This window comes from Chaetura pelagica, unplaced genomic scaffold, assembly GCF_000747805.2.
Source record: "Chaetura pelagica isolate M959 unplaced genomic scaffold, ChaPel_1.0 scaffold101, whole genome shotgun sequence".
NCBI classification, from domain to species: Eukaryota; Metazoa; Chordata; class Aves; order Apodiformes; family Apodidae; genus Chaetura; species Chaetura pelagica.
In genome coordinates this window covers 2183747-2201645 of record NW_009952564.1, presented here as the reverse complement: position 1 = coordinate 2201645, position 17899 = coordinate 2183747, and the positions used below count along the sequence as shown (strand labels likewise).

At 41.7% G+C, this 17899-nt stretch overlaps 1 protein-coding gene across 1 annotated transcript in view; it reads right to left on the bottom strand.

Annotated features, from left to right (window-relative positions):
• Positions 1 to 4189: 4189 nt before the first annotated feature.
• Positions 4190 to 17899, bottom strand: part of NIT2 (nitrilase family, member 2) — an 18629-nt gene continuing 4919 nt past the window's right edge. Inside the window, exons 2-10 of the mRNA XM_009993388.1 lie at positions 16284 to 16402; positions 9837 to 9957; positions 9630 to 9718; positions 8052 to 8145; positions 7038 to 7112; positions 6509 to 6587; positions 5777 to 5875; positions 4683 to 4738; positions 4190 to 4306 (exon numbers count right to left, since the gene is read on the bottom strand). Coding sequence (XP_009991690.1) covers positions 4218 to 4306; positions 4683 to 4738; positions 5777 to 5875; positions 6509 to 6587; positions 7038 to 7112; positions 8052 to 8145; positions 9630 to 9718; positions 9837 to 9957; positions 16284 to 16402 — 821 coding nt within the window. The 3' untranslated portion in view covers positions 4190 to 4217. The remainder of the gene's footprint in view (positions 4307 to 4682; positions 4739 to 5776; positions 5876 to 6508; positions 6588 to 7037; positions 7113 to 8051; positions 8146 to 9629; positions 9719 to 9836; positions 9958 to 16283; positions 16403 to 17899) is intronic.

The window sequence follows — 17899 nt, the reverse complement described above, 5'->3', positions numbered from 1 at the left end:
GGAAAGAGGTCAGGTAACACTGCTTCAGTGTAGGTATTACTGGAAGAAAGGCTGTTTTCCTGTGCAACAGTCCTTACTTGAATGTCATGGGAAATTGTTCTGGAGGGTTCAGAGGGACTTTCAAAAACAAGGCACTTCTGGGAGTAGAGCTGCCAAGGTAAGGTCATGCTTGCATATAATCTTTGTAATCTCTGACTCTTTTGCTCTTCAGTCTCTAGAGATCACTGTGTTCTGATCTGCTCCTTGTAATAGCCACTTTGCAGGATTAAGTGAGATAAGGAACAAAGCATAGGCTAAAACTTAAAATAATGGATTTAGAATCTACTGGTTTCCTTGTTCTTTTGACCCTGTCTTGTCCAAAATTACAGATACTGTAGAAAGGAAGCAGCTGTTCTGTGAATAGCAGATTGGTGAATTACTAGCTACTAGTGTAAACAGTCTTCCTCTAGCTAGGAACTTCACAGAGGGCTCTCTTGGCTTTGGATTGATCTTTCTGATATGGCCGTGAGTCACTCCATCTTGACTCTCCCTGGATTGATGTGGCTGGATAAACCATGCTGTGGTCAAACTGTCTTGTTCTCTAGTTGTACCACCATGTAGTAGCAGCTTGTATTTTCAACATGACCTTCCTTTTTCCCAGCAAAAACAGTTGAGAATTTGAAAGGTGGAGAGTAGACAGAAAGATTTAATAATCGTATTTTAGCTAGCTCAGTCAGCAATGTGAAATCAGAGTGTTGGTGTAGAATTGAAGGCATCAGAAGGTACTGGCAGCTGCTGAGGGCAGTGCACATAACAAGTGTCAAATGCCTTCTGGAATTTCCATTCTTTGCATCAATTACGTGAGAACAAAAATAACGCCAGACTGACTATGTGTCCTGTTCTCCCAAGGAGTTTTTATTCGCATGGCCTTATTTACATTGGCATTTTTTCCTCTTCACCATACCTGTACCCCATTCCTTACCCCACACAATCAGTTAAGGGAAAAAAGCATGTGCTGTTGAATAATAGCATTCCAAATCATCACAGACTTTTGCCTGTTCTTGAACTAGTTTGAAACTGCACTGAAAGGATGCATTGTCTGTAATTTTTTTTGTAAATGACGTATCACTTGTAAACTGAAAAAATAAATATTACCTTCAAGTATCTCTCTCTGACATGTATAAGAACAGGCTTTGATCAAAGTGTTCTCTGCAGTGGTGCTCTCTGTGCTTATTCAAGGTTGCTCTGAACTCAGGAAGAACTAATGACTGACTCCCTGACATCTTCTCTCGCTTCAGCCTTTAAGAAAAAAAGAGGAGGAGACATGGAATTAACAAGTCTTAGCTCCAGTTGCTTCCATCACCCACAGAGGTATGATCTTGAAGAGTGGAAGATTATAGGGGAAAAGAAAATCCAGCCAGGAAAGCTGGAGATCTTAGTAGCTGACACCCTGTTGATGTGTATGCAGGTGGATCCCTTTGGTGAAGGATTATTTTTTTTAATGGCTGATATAGTTGATGTTTTGCTTTAAGCCACATGTGCACGTGAACTTCTATAAAAGCTTTCTTTAGTAGGGATTGAGAGCTGAAGTGAAAGAACTATTGCAGCCATTTAAAAAAAACAACACACATACATTGAAATAATGTGGGAAGCTAGTACTGAAGACTTGGATAAACCTGATGTATCCTAGAGACTGAGAAGTTCCTTCTACTCACAGTTGTCTTGCCTCTTAATTCTGATCATGTAAAGTCCCGAGGTAGCCTAAATGGAGCTTAGAAGTTGTGACTTGAATTACTAGGATCTAGTTGCAGATTAAAGGGAAGAGGGAATGAACATATAAGGAGCTGTGCTGTAACTTGTTCTGGAACTACTAAAAGCAGCTTAGATGCAGCCCTGCTCTGCATCTGCTGTGATAATAACACTGCCTAATGCAACAGGCAGTACTGTGTTTTTTGTAATTTCTTTTAAAAATAAACTCTTGCAGGCTGAAATTTTGTAGCAATTTCAGGCTGGTTACTGTTACTGGCTGGTTTTCTGTACTTACAGAGTAGTGGTGCATATGTATAGTATGGATACTTAAAGTGCCTGTTTTCTACCAAGACAGAGATTGAGTATGACCGCTTTAAATATTGTCTACCTGAGAACTGATTGTGTGACTTTTTTCATTGAAACCCCCCAAAATTCACCCTCCCATTTTTATCACTGGAGTGGCTCACAGTGGACTCCTAATGTATCCTACTAAAACAAGGTGCTTAGAAGTTGTACTGACAGATCATAGAGGGCTGAGCACATGTCACTTCTTCCACTGAGTTTGCCAGAGTAGCTGGCTACAGATCTTCATCTGGCATTTGGGATGCCAGGGGAGGAGGGTCCAGTCCAAAGATTCTGTGGTCTGTTGCAGACTGCACTTTGCATTTTTAAAATTAAGTAGTCAGCCCTTGAGAATCCTTCACTAACTTTAATCCGCCAAAGATGGTACTTAGTTCCTGCTCTGCTGCATGTTAAACTAGTAAAGAGAGGGGAGGGAAAGGCAGATGGAGTAGTTTAGAAAAAAGGGATGTATAATAGTTGCTATGATTTAGAAGCTGGAGCCCAGCAATGGCCATCCTGGATGCCAATAGTTGAGCATGTGGGAAGCACTTGCCTAATGCAGGAGACTTGACTCAAATGGTAAATTGTTACATTTTTTATATTTATTTTTCAACAAATAAATCTTCATTTCATTCTGTGCTCTGTGGCTTGTTTCTTAAGAGTTCCAGTACAGTATGTGCACCAAAATGCAGACCAAAAAAAGCCTGCTGGAATAGATCATGCCACTGAGTGGAATGGTGTGACCTGTCTTTTGAAGGGAAAGATGCCTCAGGGTTTAGCTTAGTTTAACCATTAATTTTCCTCTATAAAACACACCTAGCTCATTCCAGAGAAGCCAAAAAAAGAACATTAAAAAAAAAAAAATAGAGAGCAGCTGTGGGAAGAGGAGTATGGCCAAGTGTGGATTAAAAGGTAAGGTGGTTTGGGGGGGAACTAGTGGTTGGATAGAGCAAGACGAAACCTTCTCTCCCTCCCATTTTTCTATTTTGAAGCCTCATTTATCATTTTTGCTCCTGGAAAAATAAAAACCCAAGTGGTAAAGGCTGCACAGCTAGAGTTGTTTTTGGTTTTTTTTTATTCCAAGGAATAAAAAAAGCCATCTACAAATTCTTACCTTTTTACATCAGAACACCAAGGTGTCTTTCTCAGGAAAAAAACCCTAAAGAACAGAAGGCTAAGCTGGTTTTAAAGCAATCTTTAATTATCACTTTGTTAGTCTGTTCAGCAAGCTATGAAGTAAGGGGTGTTCCCGTGCAGCCGTTTCCAGTAGCAACAATGCACTTCAACATGAAGCAGTTCTAGGACGCCTCTTCTGGAAGACGGGGCAGAAACAGTTGATCCGTGCAACAAGTTTTCTAACCCTTTTCACCAACACCCCTCAGCCTTTCAAGTGGAGACTGTAAAGCAGCAGAATTAAAGAAGGTAGCAGTATATAGGGCAAAGGTGTGACATGTGAATGGCTTTAAAGAAACACAGTAACCCAACGACCAGCAATAAGCAGGAATTGCAACAACGAAAATTTAACACATTATCCAGGCATGACACAACCCAAAACCTGTTGCAGTCTTCTCTAGTAGTAATTTTGCATGGCCTCTTCTTGCATTGTGCCTGAATAGTTTGCCTAATAATTTGGCCTGTTTTGCTTGAGTTTTCCAAGTTAAAAGCTGGGCATTCAGGGAGCTTTGTTAAGGCACATAAAACTAAGGACAAAGGTTGAAGATTCACGCTTCCACATTATCTGATAATTCATTGAAAAATTCATAGTACCAAAGCTGACTTCAGAGATTTCCAGAGACAACAAGGCTCCATGTTCTACAAATAAAGCCACCAAAAAGTAATCAAAACACTGTGATGCATGAAAAGCCATGTTAACTACTACTGTGTTGAACTGATTTCACCTCCATCTTCATTTATGCTAGCTGTAAAATACTATAAAATTTTAAGTGTTAGAGAAGATATAAAAGTCGTATTTTAATCAATTTTAGAATTATACCAGCAAGTTGATTTTTTGTGTTTCTTTTTTTTTTTTTTTTTCCTTTTATAAACTGGCACATTTAGCCAATGGATTCTGAAGCAACTAGTAAGGGAATCCTGAAGATGAAAGCAGCAGCCATTGTACCAACTGAACCTTCCCTGTTCACCCAGCTTCACTTTTTCATCTCTATGCCATAGAGATCACAACGCTTCTGGCTTAGAATAGGAATTTGTTGACGTATTTCTTCAAGTTTCTTCAGATCTGTGGAGGGGGAAGGAAGAGCTATTAAACAGCAGTCAAAAAGGAAAGCTCCTGCCTTGCTTTCAGGTAAGGCAGGTAAAAAAGCAGATTTTGTGGAGAATGGGTCTGTAGGACACTGCAACTGGGCAGCCAGGGCTGAAGGAAGCCTCAACTTTGATCCTTCTTAAGGTGGCAACGTCCTCCTAAGTAAGGAAACCAGAAGGGTATAGTAAAGTGCTGCTTGTTCTTGCTTTCATCTAGCAAAGGTGGAGAAGGGATGGGAACACTGCATCACCTCTAATTCCATGTGCAAGCCCACAACTTAAAAAATTGTCTCTCCTTAGTCTCATGACCTGTACTCAAGAAAGAAGGCAGGAAAAGAACCCTTTACCCTTACCTATATCTGTGTATATCACTGTTTCCTCAGCCCCAGCTTTGGCTATGACTTCACCCCTGCAAAATGAAGCACATTTGTTCACAGCATTAACACAGAGGTCTGAAGGCATCAGTCCAGTTGCTGTTGTTTGTACAAAAACGTTCCTACCCTTGATGTTCACAGCTGTAAAGACAGGGCTGTCTTAAAAATAGTGCCATAATTCATAACTCTGGCATGATAGAAATGGCTTCTAGGCTTTATATGTGGCACATTTTGTGTGACATACTTAACATAGCTATAATTCTGCAGATCAAGAATCATGGTAAGAGCAACTATGAGAACCAGTGCATGTGAGCATGCAATATACCTCAAGGGGAAAGAAACAACTTCACCAGGGTCAGCCATACATGGCAAAACTCAGTTTTAATAGGAGTGTTCTTTTACTCACTATGAGCTACTGAACATTTTTTATCATCTCTCCCACTACATGTTCTGTCACTGTTTTCATCACATAAAGTTAAAAGCTCAAGACTTGGATAAAGTTTTTCTTACTTTGCAATCATCTGGAAGAGAACTATCTGGATTTATTTGAAAGAAAAATAACTGCCTGAAGATTTGGTCGGTTGTACTTCTTGTGCACCTGTGTGAATTCTGTTTAAGTCAGAACATGTCTCTTATCTAGCTGAAGACATTCATGTTCTTTCTTAGTCAAAGCAGTGTTGTTCTTTGAGGAAACAAAATAGTTTTGTGTAAGCTATTTAAGATGGTTCAGTTCTGCAAAGAGAATTACCATGATGCACAGCAGATAATGGCCTGAACTTCAGAAACAAGTTGAAAAGGTCAGCAACTTAGCTAATGCTAAATACTAGTACTCAGTAGTTTCTTTGCTACCAAAAAGAATACAGACTGTTAAACGAGTTTTAGTTTCTTGTTTTTCAGTCAGTTTTAACAGATGATTTTGAGAATGTAGGCTTAAGTCTCAGGTGCTTTTTACCAAGAACTTATGATATTTTTAAGAGCAGATGGAAATGTAGGACTGAAATATGCCTATCAGGTACAACATAATTTTTAACCAAGAAAAGGGGGGGTGGTTTGTTTGTTTTTTTTTAACTCACCATGGATCTACTACAGTGCTGTGTCCCCAGGCAACATAGGATGCTTTTTCATCTCTAGCAGGAGATACAGTAGCTACATAGACTTGATTATCAACAGCTCTGTGTTCACAGAAAGACAAGGGAAGGGGGGGAAAGTGAGTAGAATTTTTTTTATGCCACCAATTAACTAAGCATGAGAGAGAATTCACTTTGAAGGGCAAGCTATATAACCTCCTAAGGACTAGCCAAAATTGTAAATTATATGAAGGTCAGAGAAAGCAGAACCTGCAAAGTCTCTAGCACCTGCTCGAGTTATTGGGTAGAATTAATTAAGCATTTGTTCAGTAGTTAGCAAAGTTGTTTGAAGCTGACCAAATGAATAAATAATACTGCATTCAGGAATCTCAGGGTCTTTCTATCTGTAATTAGAGCAGTTATCAAATGGTTATTGGCTTTTCTCTCGAGAAGTTTCTGTGTGAAGGAGTGCTTACACAGCCATGGGGAAAAGATCCCTGAAATGGCTTAACTGTAGAGGGGCTGGCAGAAGTGAAGGATAAGCATTTTCTGCTTTTGTCCTTGACAGCAAAATCATTTTGGTGTCCCCTGCAAGGCTTGAGGAATGGTGCAGCCCCAATAGTAGAATGGCCCTGCAGTACCTCTTGTGATGCAGTGTCATTTGGAACACTAAAACAGTTCAGTTCAGCATCCTAAAACTCCCTCTAGAACAAGAATAAGCTGTTACTTTGTTCTTACCGACCCCTCTGTAGCAGTTCCCAGTGAGCTGGTCCTGTTGTCAGGTTAAAAGCCCCTGGATATATCAGCAGCTGGCAACCTTTATTAGAAGAAAATTAAGAATCTGACTATCATTAAGGGGAAGATGGCTTAACCAAGACTGGCCTTTCACATTGAGACTCAAGGAGAGGCTTCTTTCAGTACTTCCCAACCTCTGCCCAAAATGGAACCAAACTAGAGCCTGTCCATGCATGCCATGGATAACTAGTTAACGTCAGCAAAGCCCTGTGACACATCACCTAGTGTGGGGCCGTTCCCATCTCCATCACTCCATCAGCAAATGTGTATGAGGAAATGATCACTACTTTACCCAGGAAGAACAGACACTCACTTGAATAACAAAGTCTTGGCCACAGGATGCATTTTGTGTTACTGGGCAAGGACAAGAGTGCCTGATCACACAACTTGCCCAGTACATAGCACCCTGACACAGCCATGCATAGTTCAGGCCTCTGGGCTAACCAGGCTGTGTTAAGTGACCCAGCCTCACCTTTCTGTCCGTAGATTTGAGCCATCTCAGCAAATCTGATATCATAGCAGATGCCCAGGCCCACTTTACAGTATGCTGTTCTCAAAACACAAGAGACAACAGTCGTATCACTATCACAAGTACACAAAAGCAACCACAAGACTCCCTGTAGCCAACTTGCCAGCTGTTATTTTGTGTGTCTCACTGTAACAAGATGTGCTATGTTTAAATGTGTATCCATATCTGAACAACCATTGGTTGTTTATGGGGGAAAATTCACGCGTCATGATGAGAGGAACACTGTGTAAAAACAGCCATTTCTGCAAAATCATGTTATAGCAGGTCTTTGTGTAATGTACTCCTGTCTGATTTACCTGCAGGTTTTTCAATTATTTTATTTTCAAGAAAAGAAAGCACTCACTGCTCTTCATGGATTAAAGAAAGTACAGTCATGTACTTTCTTACAGCATTCACATTGCAAGGAGGAAAACGTGACCATGGTTGATAAGACTCCTCAGAAAGCTCAGTAAATAGCCTGCATTTCTGGGGCAGTGTTTGTCTCTTGCTTTTTTTTTCTGATGTGGTCGATTCAAGAATGCTGGAATGGGAGTTACAGTTAATTGTCTCCATTATTAAATCATCCTCACATGAAACAATGTCCCTGTGTAGCTGTGTAGCTACATATATTATTTTCCAAGCCATGTTTTATAAGAACCATTACAAAAAATGTACCTACTATTAAAAATACAGTAACTTCTCTTAAACAAATCAACATGACCACTGTTTATTAAGTGCCATGATTCAACCCCATCTACTCTTCTCTCCTTTTGCTGTCATACTGGTTTTTTAAGTTTCAGAAGTGACCCATGCACTTGGAACAAACTTAAACTGTGTTTGCCACGTTTGGAAAATGCCTAACATCAATCTGATAGCCTAAAAATCTATTGCTGGGGAGGAGGAGGGGAAAAGGAACTCCAGAATGACTGTATTGTTATTGTTGTAGAGCTCCTTGAAGAGAGGGGTCATCATACTCACGAGTATCAAACATGGATAAACTATTCCCTGGACTCAGTGTTTCAGACTCCTTGAACTGTATCTTCCCAGGAATATTAATGTCAAACAAATGGACCTGTAATTACAGTATAATGAGTAACAATTAATAACAATTTATCTGCTTGGTATTTGAGACTCTTCCTATTAGGCATGCTTTCTAGTTACCACTATCTAGCCTAGTCTTTTGACAGTATCCCAACTAAACACTGCTTAAAACTGAGATTTGAAGAAGATTTGAAGCAGTTTACTTCTTTACAGAAATTATGCACATATCAGAAGTTTATATTGCTTACCAAAGAGGATGCCCTGTCCTTCTCCCATGCAGTAGAGCAGTTAAAAACAGCTAAAAAATTAACAATTAATTTGGCTCTGTATCTTCTTCACAGAAAGAACCCCTGCAAAACAGCCAGATATCTTGATCTAATGAGTAATTTTGCAAAATAAAGGACACATATAAAATATATTGAATTTGTCAGGATGATTTTAAAGCATGTTGAAGCAGGTGATATTTTCCTCTCTGAGTTTAATCCCATTCCTGCAAAACTTCTCCAGAAAACACCCTCACCAAGTCATAAAGTTGCCATGACTTCAGCTGTGCAGATGCCTCTTAGCCTCTGCAGTCTTTACTCCTCCCTTGCAGTGGAAGATTCTGTTCCTGGTCAGAGCTGCCTGATAACATAGCTGGTTTTATATTATAATTCTTTCATATTTACACAGTAGAAAACTGCATTCAATCTGCAAACAACTACCAGGCTTGCAGACTGGTATGGCATGACAGCTGGAAGGCAACATGGTACTTCAGAACGTGGTAATAATGAGAATAATGTATCTAAATGTAGAATCAGTTAACAGAAAAAATTAATACTTGCAAGGCACAGTTATTTTGCACCACCTCTTTTGTTCCAAGCAACACTGTATTATCTATTTTGTTTTTCCATGACAGAAATAAGCTGCTATTCACCTACGGAATGATACCTCTGTGCATAGTCACATTAAGAGGAACTGCAGTCAACAGTTATGAATAGGAGGTGGTTTCTCAGAAGGCACAAAGTAATGTCCATGTGGGAGAAAACAGCAAGTATCTGCCATACACAGCAGACACAGCTTAACTATGGAACCTGGACTTCAGTCATCTGCATTCATCATACACACAGCACGCAAAGCATGTAAGGAACAGTATTAATGGTAACAGAAGGACTAAATCCATCGGGAACTTGAGCAAAAATCCTGATCCCACTGAAGTGGCACTGTTTTAGACCTGGACCAAGACATACAAATAAGCTGGATCAGAATATACTCTTTACCATAGTTTTCCCAGCATCTGGGAAAAGCCAGTTATGCTTTCTGCATTTTGTCACACAGATGTAGAACAAGTTTATGACCACCTTTGGAAGAGTGTTTACATGCCCCAAATACAAATTACATACAATTTTCCTGACAGTAGACAGCTTCATTAATTAATGCAAGATTTTACTAATTCACATCATCTTTACACACAGAAGAAATAATTTGTGCAACACTGCAGAGAAACCTTTTCATAACAATACTGTGCCATCTTACCTTCCTATGCTTTGCCAAAATAGCACCATCAGGCCCAAAGACAGCACATGTATTGTACAGCTTTCCACTATCCTCCTCTGGAATGGATCCTTTGTAAAGGTGAGAACAAAGATTTTCCCTGCTGTATTATATGAAATTTTGATCCAATGGTACAAAGAGACACTGCCCATTTTTCCCTCAATGAGGTGGTCACTAAAAGTAAACTACCTCCAACAAGATATATGCTGCACTCCTTTGCAACTTCTGAGAGCTTTTGTGTGGATACCCCAGGGATCTTCTCTGCATACTCCTTAAAGTATTGGGTTCCATATGGAGAATTGAAGCATTCCTAGAATTAGGAAAAAAAAAAAAAGTTGTAATCCAGTAACACCACTACAAGGAGATGTACTCCCCTCTATCAGTGTTCTTATCCAATCTTTAATTACAAGAGTTTAGTTTACAGGAGCTCAATAAGCAAACCAGAAAATAACAGGAAGCCACAGAAACCTTAACAATCAGAGACAACGCAGTGGGTGTGTTGGTGTGAACGGGTGCCAAACAGAACATGAGCTAGGAGTATCACACAAGCTGCAAGTAACAAGGCTAGCACGTTTATCTGTCTGGATTCAGCAAGATCACAAGGGATGTTCTCGTCAGAACCCTGAACCACGTTCCTACTAGCTCATCTCACAAGTTACAAACTAAAGCCATTTTGGTGAAGCCACTGAAGTGAGGAATACCAGAGTGAGAGATTGTGCTGGTGGAGCCCTTCTGCAGCAGCTAAACCTCAAGGCAAAACCCTCGTGAAAACCGAGAGAGAGAAGCGGAGAGGGGGAGGGAGTCAGTCCCTGTCCCTGGGCGGAGTGAGAGCTTCTGGGGAGCAGCAGCTCTGACTTGTCGTGGGCGGAGGCAAAGGGACGGCAGCCTTACCCCCTCAGGTAGAAGAGCAGCCTCTGGGGAGCACGGCGACCAGGACCAAGAAACAAGGCGTAGGGCGGCAGTTCATGCAGGCAGGGCGTGCAGAGCAGGACACAGGCCCTGTCTTGGTTCAGGGTAAGAACTCGGCTAGTGATCATCCTCTCCCCAAAGAGGACCTAGCCATGGTATCCACTCAGGCAAAAACCATTGCCAGGAGGACAGTGGCAACCCAGACAGAGGTCCCACCCTCTCAAGAATGCAGCTCTCCAGGTCTCTAGCTGCACTGAATGTCTCAGCCTGGCAGTCATATCAGAGGAGAGCAGAGAGAACACCTGCATACGCTGTGACCACGTGAATGATTTACTCAGCCCAGTGGCTGAGCTGAAAGGACGTGGAAAGATTATGGAGTATCTGGGATTGTGAAAGAGAAATAGATTGGTGGAGTGATACCCTGCCATCCTCGAGACAAAGCCTCAAGGTGGAGGCTTCACAAGAAGTAGAGGATCCTCTGCCTCCTGTCACCTGGCAGGGGAAGGGGACCTGAGAGAAGAGGGGAACTGGAAGTGGGTCCCTGCTCAAGGCAACAGGTGAACCTGCTCCCGGCTTCCCTCACCTTCAGGTGTGCCCTTAAAGAACAGGGATATGGCCCTAGATCAGGAAAATCAGGAAACTGAGGTTACTGACAAAGGTCCATCCAGGGAGTTGCCAAGGCAGTCTGCCCCATGCGCTAGGGCTGCCTCTGATAAGAACAAAAGGTAATTGTTGTAGGAGATTCTCTTTTGAGGGGAAGTGAGGGCCCTACATGCCGGCCAGACCCAACCCTCAGGAAGATCTGCTGCCTCCCTGGGGCCCGGGTCAGCGATGTTACAGAGAAACTCCCAAGGCTGGTGCAGCCCCCTGGTTACTACCCACTAGTGCTTGTGCAGGTGGGCACTGAGGAGGTTGCCAAGGCAGGTCCCAGGGTGAGGAGAAGGGATTTCAGAGAACGAGGCTGAATGCTTGTGGGATCAGGAGCACAGGTGGTCTTTTCCTCAGTTCCTTCAGTGACAGGAAAAGCTGAAAGGACTAGGAAAACACAACTGATTAATGAATGGCTTAGAGGCTGGTGCTGTCGGATGAACTTTGGGTTTTTCGTTCGTGGAGATGTTTACAGGGCACCAGGTCTGCTAGCAAACAATGGCATAGAGCTGTCAACAAGGGGAAAAGGATTCTTGGGCAGGAGTTGGCAGGGCTCACTGAGAGAGCTTTAAACTAGAGCTGAAGGGGGTAGGGGACAAAACTCCTGGATAGTTTGATTTCCAGGACACCAGGCCTGCTGGCATTGGATGGGAAGACCCTGTCCTGCAGGGGACAAAGGGTCCTAGGGCAGGAGTCAGCTAACCTAGCAGGTCAGCAAAGCAAGGTGGTGGAGTTGCTATTTATGTGAGAGAGCAACTAGAATGTACTGAGTTCTGTCCAGGGGCTGAAGGAAAGTGGAAAGTCTGTGGGTATGAATTAAGGGGAAGGCTGACATGGGTGATACAGCTGTGGGGGTCTATTACAGACCTCCTGATCAGGATGAAGGAGCTAATTAGACTTTCTACAGGCAGCTGAAAGCAGCCTCGCAACAACAGGCCTTGGTCCTCATGGGGGATTTTAACTACCCAGATATTTGCTGGAAGGCCTACACAGCCAGCCATTCACAGTCTAGGAGGTTCCTCCAGTGCATTGATGATAACTTTTTGATAGAAATGGTGGACAAAACAACTAGGAGAGGAGTACTGCTGGATCTTGGACTCACCAACAAGGAGGGTCTGGTTGAAGTGGTGACACTCAACCTAGAACTATGTTGTTTCTCAGGTTTATTGTTTCTATTATAACTGCCTGCCTGAATTTGGCAAGTGCCAACATCGGATATATTATGGAAGACTCTAGTAAAGAACCCCTGGAACCAGTAAAGTTCCATACCCCAAACAATAACTGAAATTAAATCTTTTCACAGAAATTGATTTTTTTTCAGCATTCATTTTTCCTGTTATTTTCATGGATACAGGGTAACACTGCACTTGGAAGGACAAATCAAAGGTAAGGACTTACATAAGGGCTTAAATTTTCTTAGATGACATAACATGCAGTAATATAGTATTAGTTTCACAATACCTACCTTTATGACCATACTGAATAACTCAATCATTTTTTAATACCTGTGCACATTATACTACTTTTATTACAGGACTGATGCAGGGTTTTGGTTTTTTACTCAAGTATAATACCAATTGAAAATAGTAATGGCTACACTTACTGAATTTGTTTTATTTTTCAGATCACTATATATAAAAACTAGTTTTATTTAATTTTCTCTTTTATAGTCTTGAGCATCCTCTTCAAATGCTACTTTCTGTTACAGCAGAGCATAAAATGAAATTCTCTCAGTACACTAGTTCAGCTTTCCTTACTGAATTCACTGGTATTAGAAATAAATATGGCTTCAAGCTATTTCTTTTGTCCTGAACCTCCCTTTAATAGGGCTGCTGGAGGGACACTCAGGCAGGGGTCCTAAAAATTTTCAGAGAGGGAGCAAGACTACATGGCAAAGATCTTATTAAAAATAGACATGTGTCTAACAATATTTGCATGAAATTGGTAGCTACTTTCTTCCCCTCTAAAAGTCAAAGTTATCCTGAATATGTTTAAAGACTCCACGGGTAATGGCTGTCAATGTTTCTCTCTCAGGAGAAGAAAGCATGTAAGGGCTTATATCAGAAGTAAACCTGGTCTGGGTTCAAAACCAGTAAAGTTACTATTAAAGCAATTTTTTTTTAGTTTTGTTGTTTGGTTTTTTTCTGGCAAAGGACATCTTTGCTAAACTGGAATGTAAGCAGCCAGGAAGCTGTGGAGTAAGAGCAGAAATAAAGTTCAGTGATGGAGAAGCAAGGCAAGAAATGCAGCATACATAAAAGCAAATAGAAGTGACACAATGAAAGAAACATAAGACTTTCAGCCTTCCGCATGGCCTAGAAAGTTTTTTTATTCTAAGAACATACCCTGAATCAGGGCTGTGCTCATAGCTTATGATGTTTGAGAAGGCATGAAGAGAAGACACATTATTTCTTGCATGCCTTCTCTGTAGGACTTCTGGGCTTTTTTATAGCTAAGTGCAAACTGAAACACAGGAGGTTCCACATAAACATCAGAAAAAACTTCTTTCCTGTGAGTGTGACAGAGCCCTGGAACAGGCTGCCCAGAGAGGTTCTGGAGTCTCCTTCACTGGGGACATTCAAAACCCGCCTGGACACATTCCTGTGTGATGTGCTCTAGGTGACCCTGCTCTGGCAGGGGGGTTGGATTAGATGATCTTTCGAGATCCCTTCAAAACCCTAAGATTCTGTGTAGTTAGATCCCTTCAGAACTGTGAAATGCTAGTGCTCAACCACAGCCCAGGTTTTCTTCAAAGGACCCTTGCAAAAGCATGCATTTCTCAAAATTAGTTATACTTTTGCTAAAACAATCCTTTAAACATCATTTCCTCTCAACAGAACAGTGTCTTCTGTGCTGGCTTCTAGTTAAAGATTTGCTATCCCTCAGAAGCAGGCATGTAACCTTTAAACAGTCAGCTTAACAGTACAGTTCAGATGCCTAAACTAGGTGGCTAGTGGTCTTGGAGATATCCAAGATACTCAGAACTTTGTGCTGTATTTGCCAGCCCTGTGATGATGTGAATCCCCCCCCAAGACTTTTTTGTCCCTGAAGAAGAACAACTGAAGGCCATAGATAGGCTATCAAAAAGTACCAGCACCTATTCTTTGGCACCAAAATTGGATGGATGTGTTTGCCCTACATACAGATGCTGGGCCAGCAGCTGCCTGCTAACCCACAGCAGGCTGTCTAATGAGCTTCCCAGGCTTGTGAAAGTTGGACTGAACTTCAAGGAAATGAAAGCAATGCCAGCTGCCTCCACCCTTCACCTTGCCACTTGCAGTGTCAAATGTGGCTGGGTCCAAAACCAAAGGCTCAGAAGTACAGGCAGAGCCCTGTGCAAGCTTACCATAGCACTGCATGGGGCTCTTCATGGGTTGACACTGGAACAAAACTGCAGTCTGTCTGCACAGGTTACCTAGTTCTGTGCTCTTCAAAGCAGTAAGAATGCAGGGACAGATCTCTGAATTGCTTCCTATCTATGTCTAGATTCAAACAGATTCTGTTTTTATTTCTCTTTATCCTCCCCTACGAAGACTGGCTGAGGAAGTTGTGTTTGTTCAGCCTGGAGAAGAGGAGGCTCCGAGGTGACCTTATAGCAGCTTCCAGTACCTGAAGGAGCCTACAACAAAGCTGGGACAGGACTTTTTGCATAGGCATGTAGCGAGAGGACAAAGGGGCAATGGTTTAAAACTTGAAGAGGGGAGATTTAGATTAGATATTAGGAGGAAATTCTTTACTATGAGGGTGGTAGGACACTGGAACAGGTTGCCCAGGTAGGTTGTGGAAGCCCCATCCCTGGCAGTGTTCAAGGCCAGTATGGATTGGGCTCTAAACAACCTGGTTTAGTGGCAGTTGTCCCTGCCCATGCAGGGGGGCTGGATCTGGATGGTCTTTAACGTCCCTTTCAACCCAAACCCTTCTATGATTCTGTGATCCATAAACATTACAAACCAGTTTTCTCCCACAAATTTTTCCTGGTTCAGAAATGAAATAAGTTTAACACATCAAGCCTTTATGTCACAGGAAAATGGCCATACATCTCTGCAGTGGTGTAGATTAAATAGTCATTTCAAGTTACTTCTGTTCTTTATGTGGTGTGACTTATTAAAAAAAAAAAAAAAAGTGGAGGGAAGAGACTATTTCATGCCCACATCCTAATGCCAGTACAAAATATACCTCCCAGGTGTCTGTGAAAAACCTTGTTTGACAAAATTTACTCTAAAATCATAAATTATTGGCAAAGTGGGCATCTCAGCCAAATAAGTCTGGAAAACTTAAGTGTTTGCACACATGATGAAAGTAGCAAATAATAGATAATCTCAGTGAAGGAGACCCAACCAGAATAATCAAAGGTCACATTTGCAACACAAGAGCTGTGTTAGCACAGAGGAGTTGGGAAGGTTGCTTAACACTTTGCCTGTGACAATAAGAGGGAAAACATCCCATGTGTAAAACATTCAGACCAAAAGTTCGCTCAGAGAAGAACTTTGCACTCCTGAGTCAGATGCTGTAGGGCACAGGGGTAACAGGTGTAACCCCAGGAAGAGAGGAAAAAAGCTCAAAGCTGAAGTGGGAAGGTCATGCCATTGCCAGCACACTCATCTGTGTAAAAATTCAGCAATATAATAATGGCTGAAATCTAAAAAGTAAATTTGAAATGATTGATAATTTTAAGTGGCTGTTTATGTTCCCACACGAGGAAGTCACGGGAGAAATGTGTTTTAATCAAAATTCAGCCACAAATGACCTGCTGGAAATCTGTTAAGTCTATTTTGTTTCTCATGTACTACCTAATCTGGAATGATTATAGCAAGGAGAGTCACTGAATATCTGTTTTCTTTCATCTTCATATCCACACTGCTTTTTTGTTTGGTTGGTTTTGGTTTTTTCTTCTTATTTTCCCCTCTCTAAAGTGTGCTCCTAGATAGAACCCCTGGGTTTTTTTCCTGTTTTGAAGCCTCATAGAGCATCTAAGCTATCCAGAGAGAAACAGGAATATATAATGCATTAACAAACACTAGAAGGAGTTTTCTAAAGGTTTGAGATACAGGTGTTAAGTAGGCCATGATCTTTACTCACAGGTAGAGCCACAACTTTTGCTCCTTTAGCTGATGCTTCTCTCACCAGTTCACAGGCTCTTTGAAGGTTATCCGATTTAACAGCAGACACTTGAAGCTGAATAAGAGCCAGGCGGAAGTCTAATGGCAGAAAAGAAAAAGATCAGTCAGCAGAATTCCCCCCCAAGGAAAAAACTCTTCATAAATCGGAATTCACTAATGAGTATTTAACAAAAGTAAGCTGTTTATATATTAACACATACACAAACCACTTCCAAATCATTTTGCGTCTGTCTGTGACAATGGAAACAGTCTCCTAACACAGGGGAAACACTCAAACCTTGGCTTGCTAGTGGGAAACACACATCACCAGCACCCTGCTCAGGGAGATGGTCATAAAGTTCACATGCTAATAACATTTTGCCTAGGCAGGACCCAGCCCAAGTTCCAATGTGAGGTACCTAGCTTGGGAAAAGGTTAGAAAATCCAATACAGATAACATATTTCCTGGTAATTTCTTTGCAGTTTGGTTTCTAGCCAAGAGATGGTTGCAAGTGTTATCAACACTGTCTCTCCTGCAGCTAAACAGGATTAAAATTTGTAGGCTCTTGAAGTTCACAAGTCAAAGAGATCAAATCAAGTTTTGTGCACACCCTTTGGACTCCCTTCCACGAGTCTCCCAGGACCTCGGGCTGCACCCTAATCAGGTAGAACTGTCTCCTAAAAAAAAAAAAAAAAGATCTGGCTTCATAAAGAAAAGTATCCCAGTTTCAAAGCACGTCTCTTCTCTGGAAAAATCCCATCATACGGTTAAAGATTACAAGGTAAAGAAAAGGCTGTGAGCAACACTGCCTCAGTGATCAGGGAAACATGAAGAAATTATTCAAGTGAAGGTTAGACTGGTTCAGGAACAGTCAAGGAAAATACCCTTCTTATTACTTTAATTCCCATGTTAGCTAAGCAGCTAGTTTCTAACAGTTAAGCAAATTATTAGCTGCTCACTTTGCTACTCTCTATGAGATACTCTTAGTATTTGGTTTATGGAGTAAACAAGGCTTCACTGAGATTTTTAACAGCTGTAACCACAGATTCCAGACCCACCTACACAACCATACCAGGAATCTGCCTAAAATTTTCCCATATTTGTGCAATATGTTTAGCTCAGAGAAACCGGACACAAAGGTGTACATTTCAGCATAAATTCACTTTCGCAAAAAAACTCAAAAGAGCCCCTACCAGGAAAAATTGTAACTAACTTCTCATAATATTTTAAACAGCAGGAAAACATCAGTCTTGTTCGGAGTTTGCTAAAGGGCACAATTAACGCTCAGCCACAACCGAATACCCGTACTTGTGCCCACAGTTTTGTTTCAAAACGTTAAGAAGTATCAAGGAGAAACCAGCACCAGCGCTCAGGGGCTGAAGATGCAGGTGCTTCGGGCCTTGCCGAGCTGCCTCAAAATCCCATTTAAAAGCAGCTCTCCGGACGGGCCCGCAGCAGCGCCAGCCACCACCAGGTGAAAGCGCGCCAGGGACAACCAACAGCTTGTATCTGTATCACCATAAAGTGCGGGGGTTTCTGGGACACACCAGAAGCTCAGCACGTCTGGCTGGCAGGTCAGGCCCCCCGACAAGCCG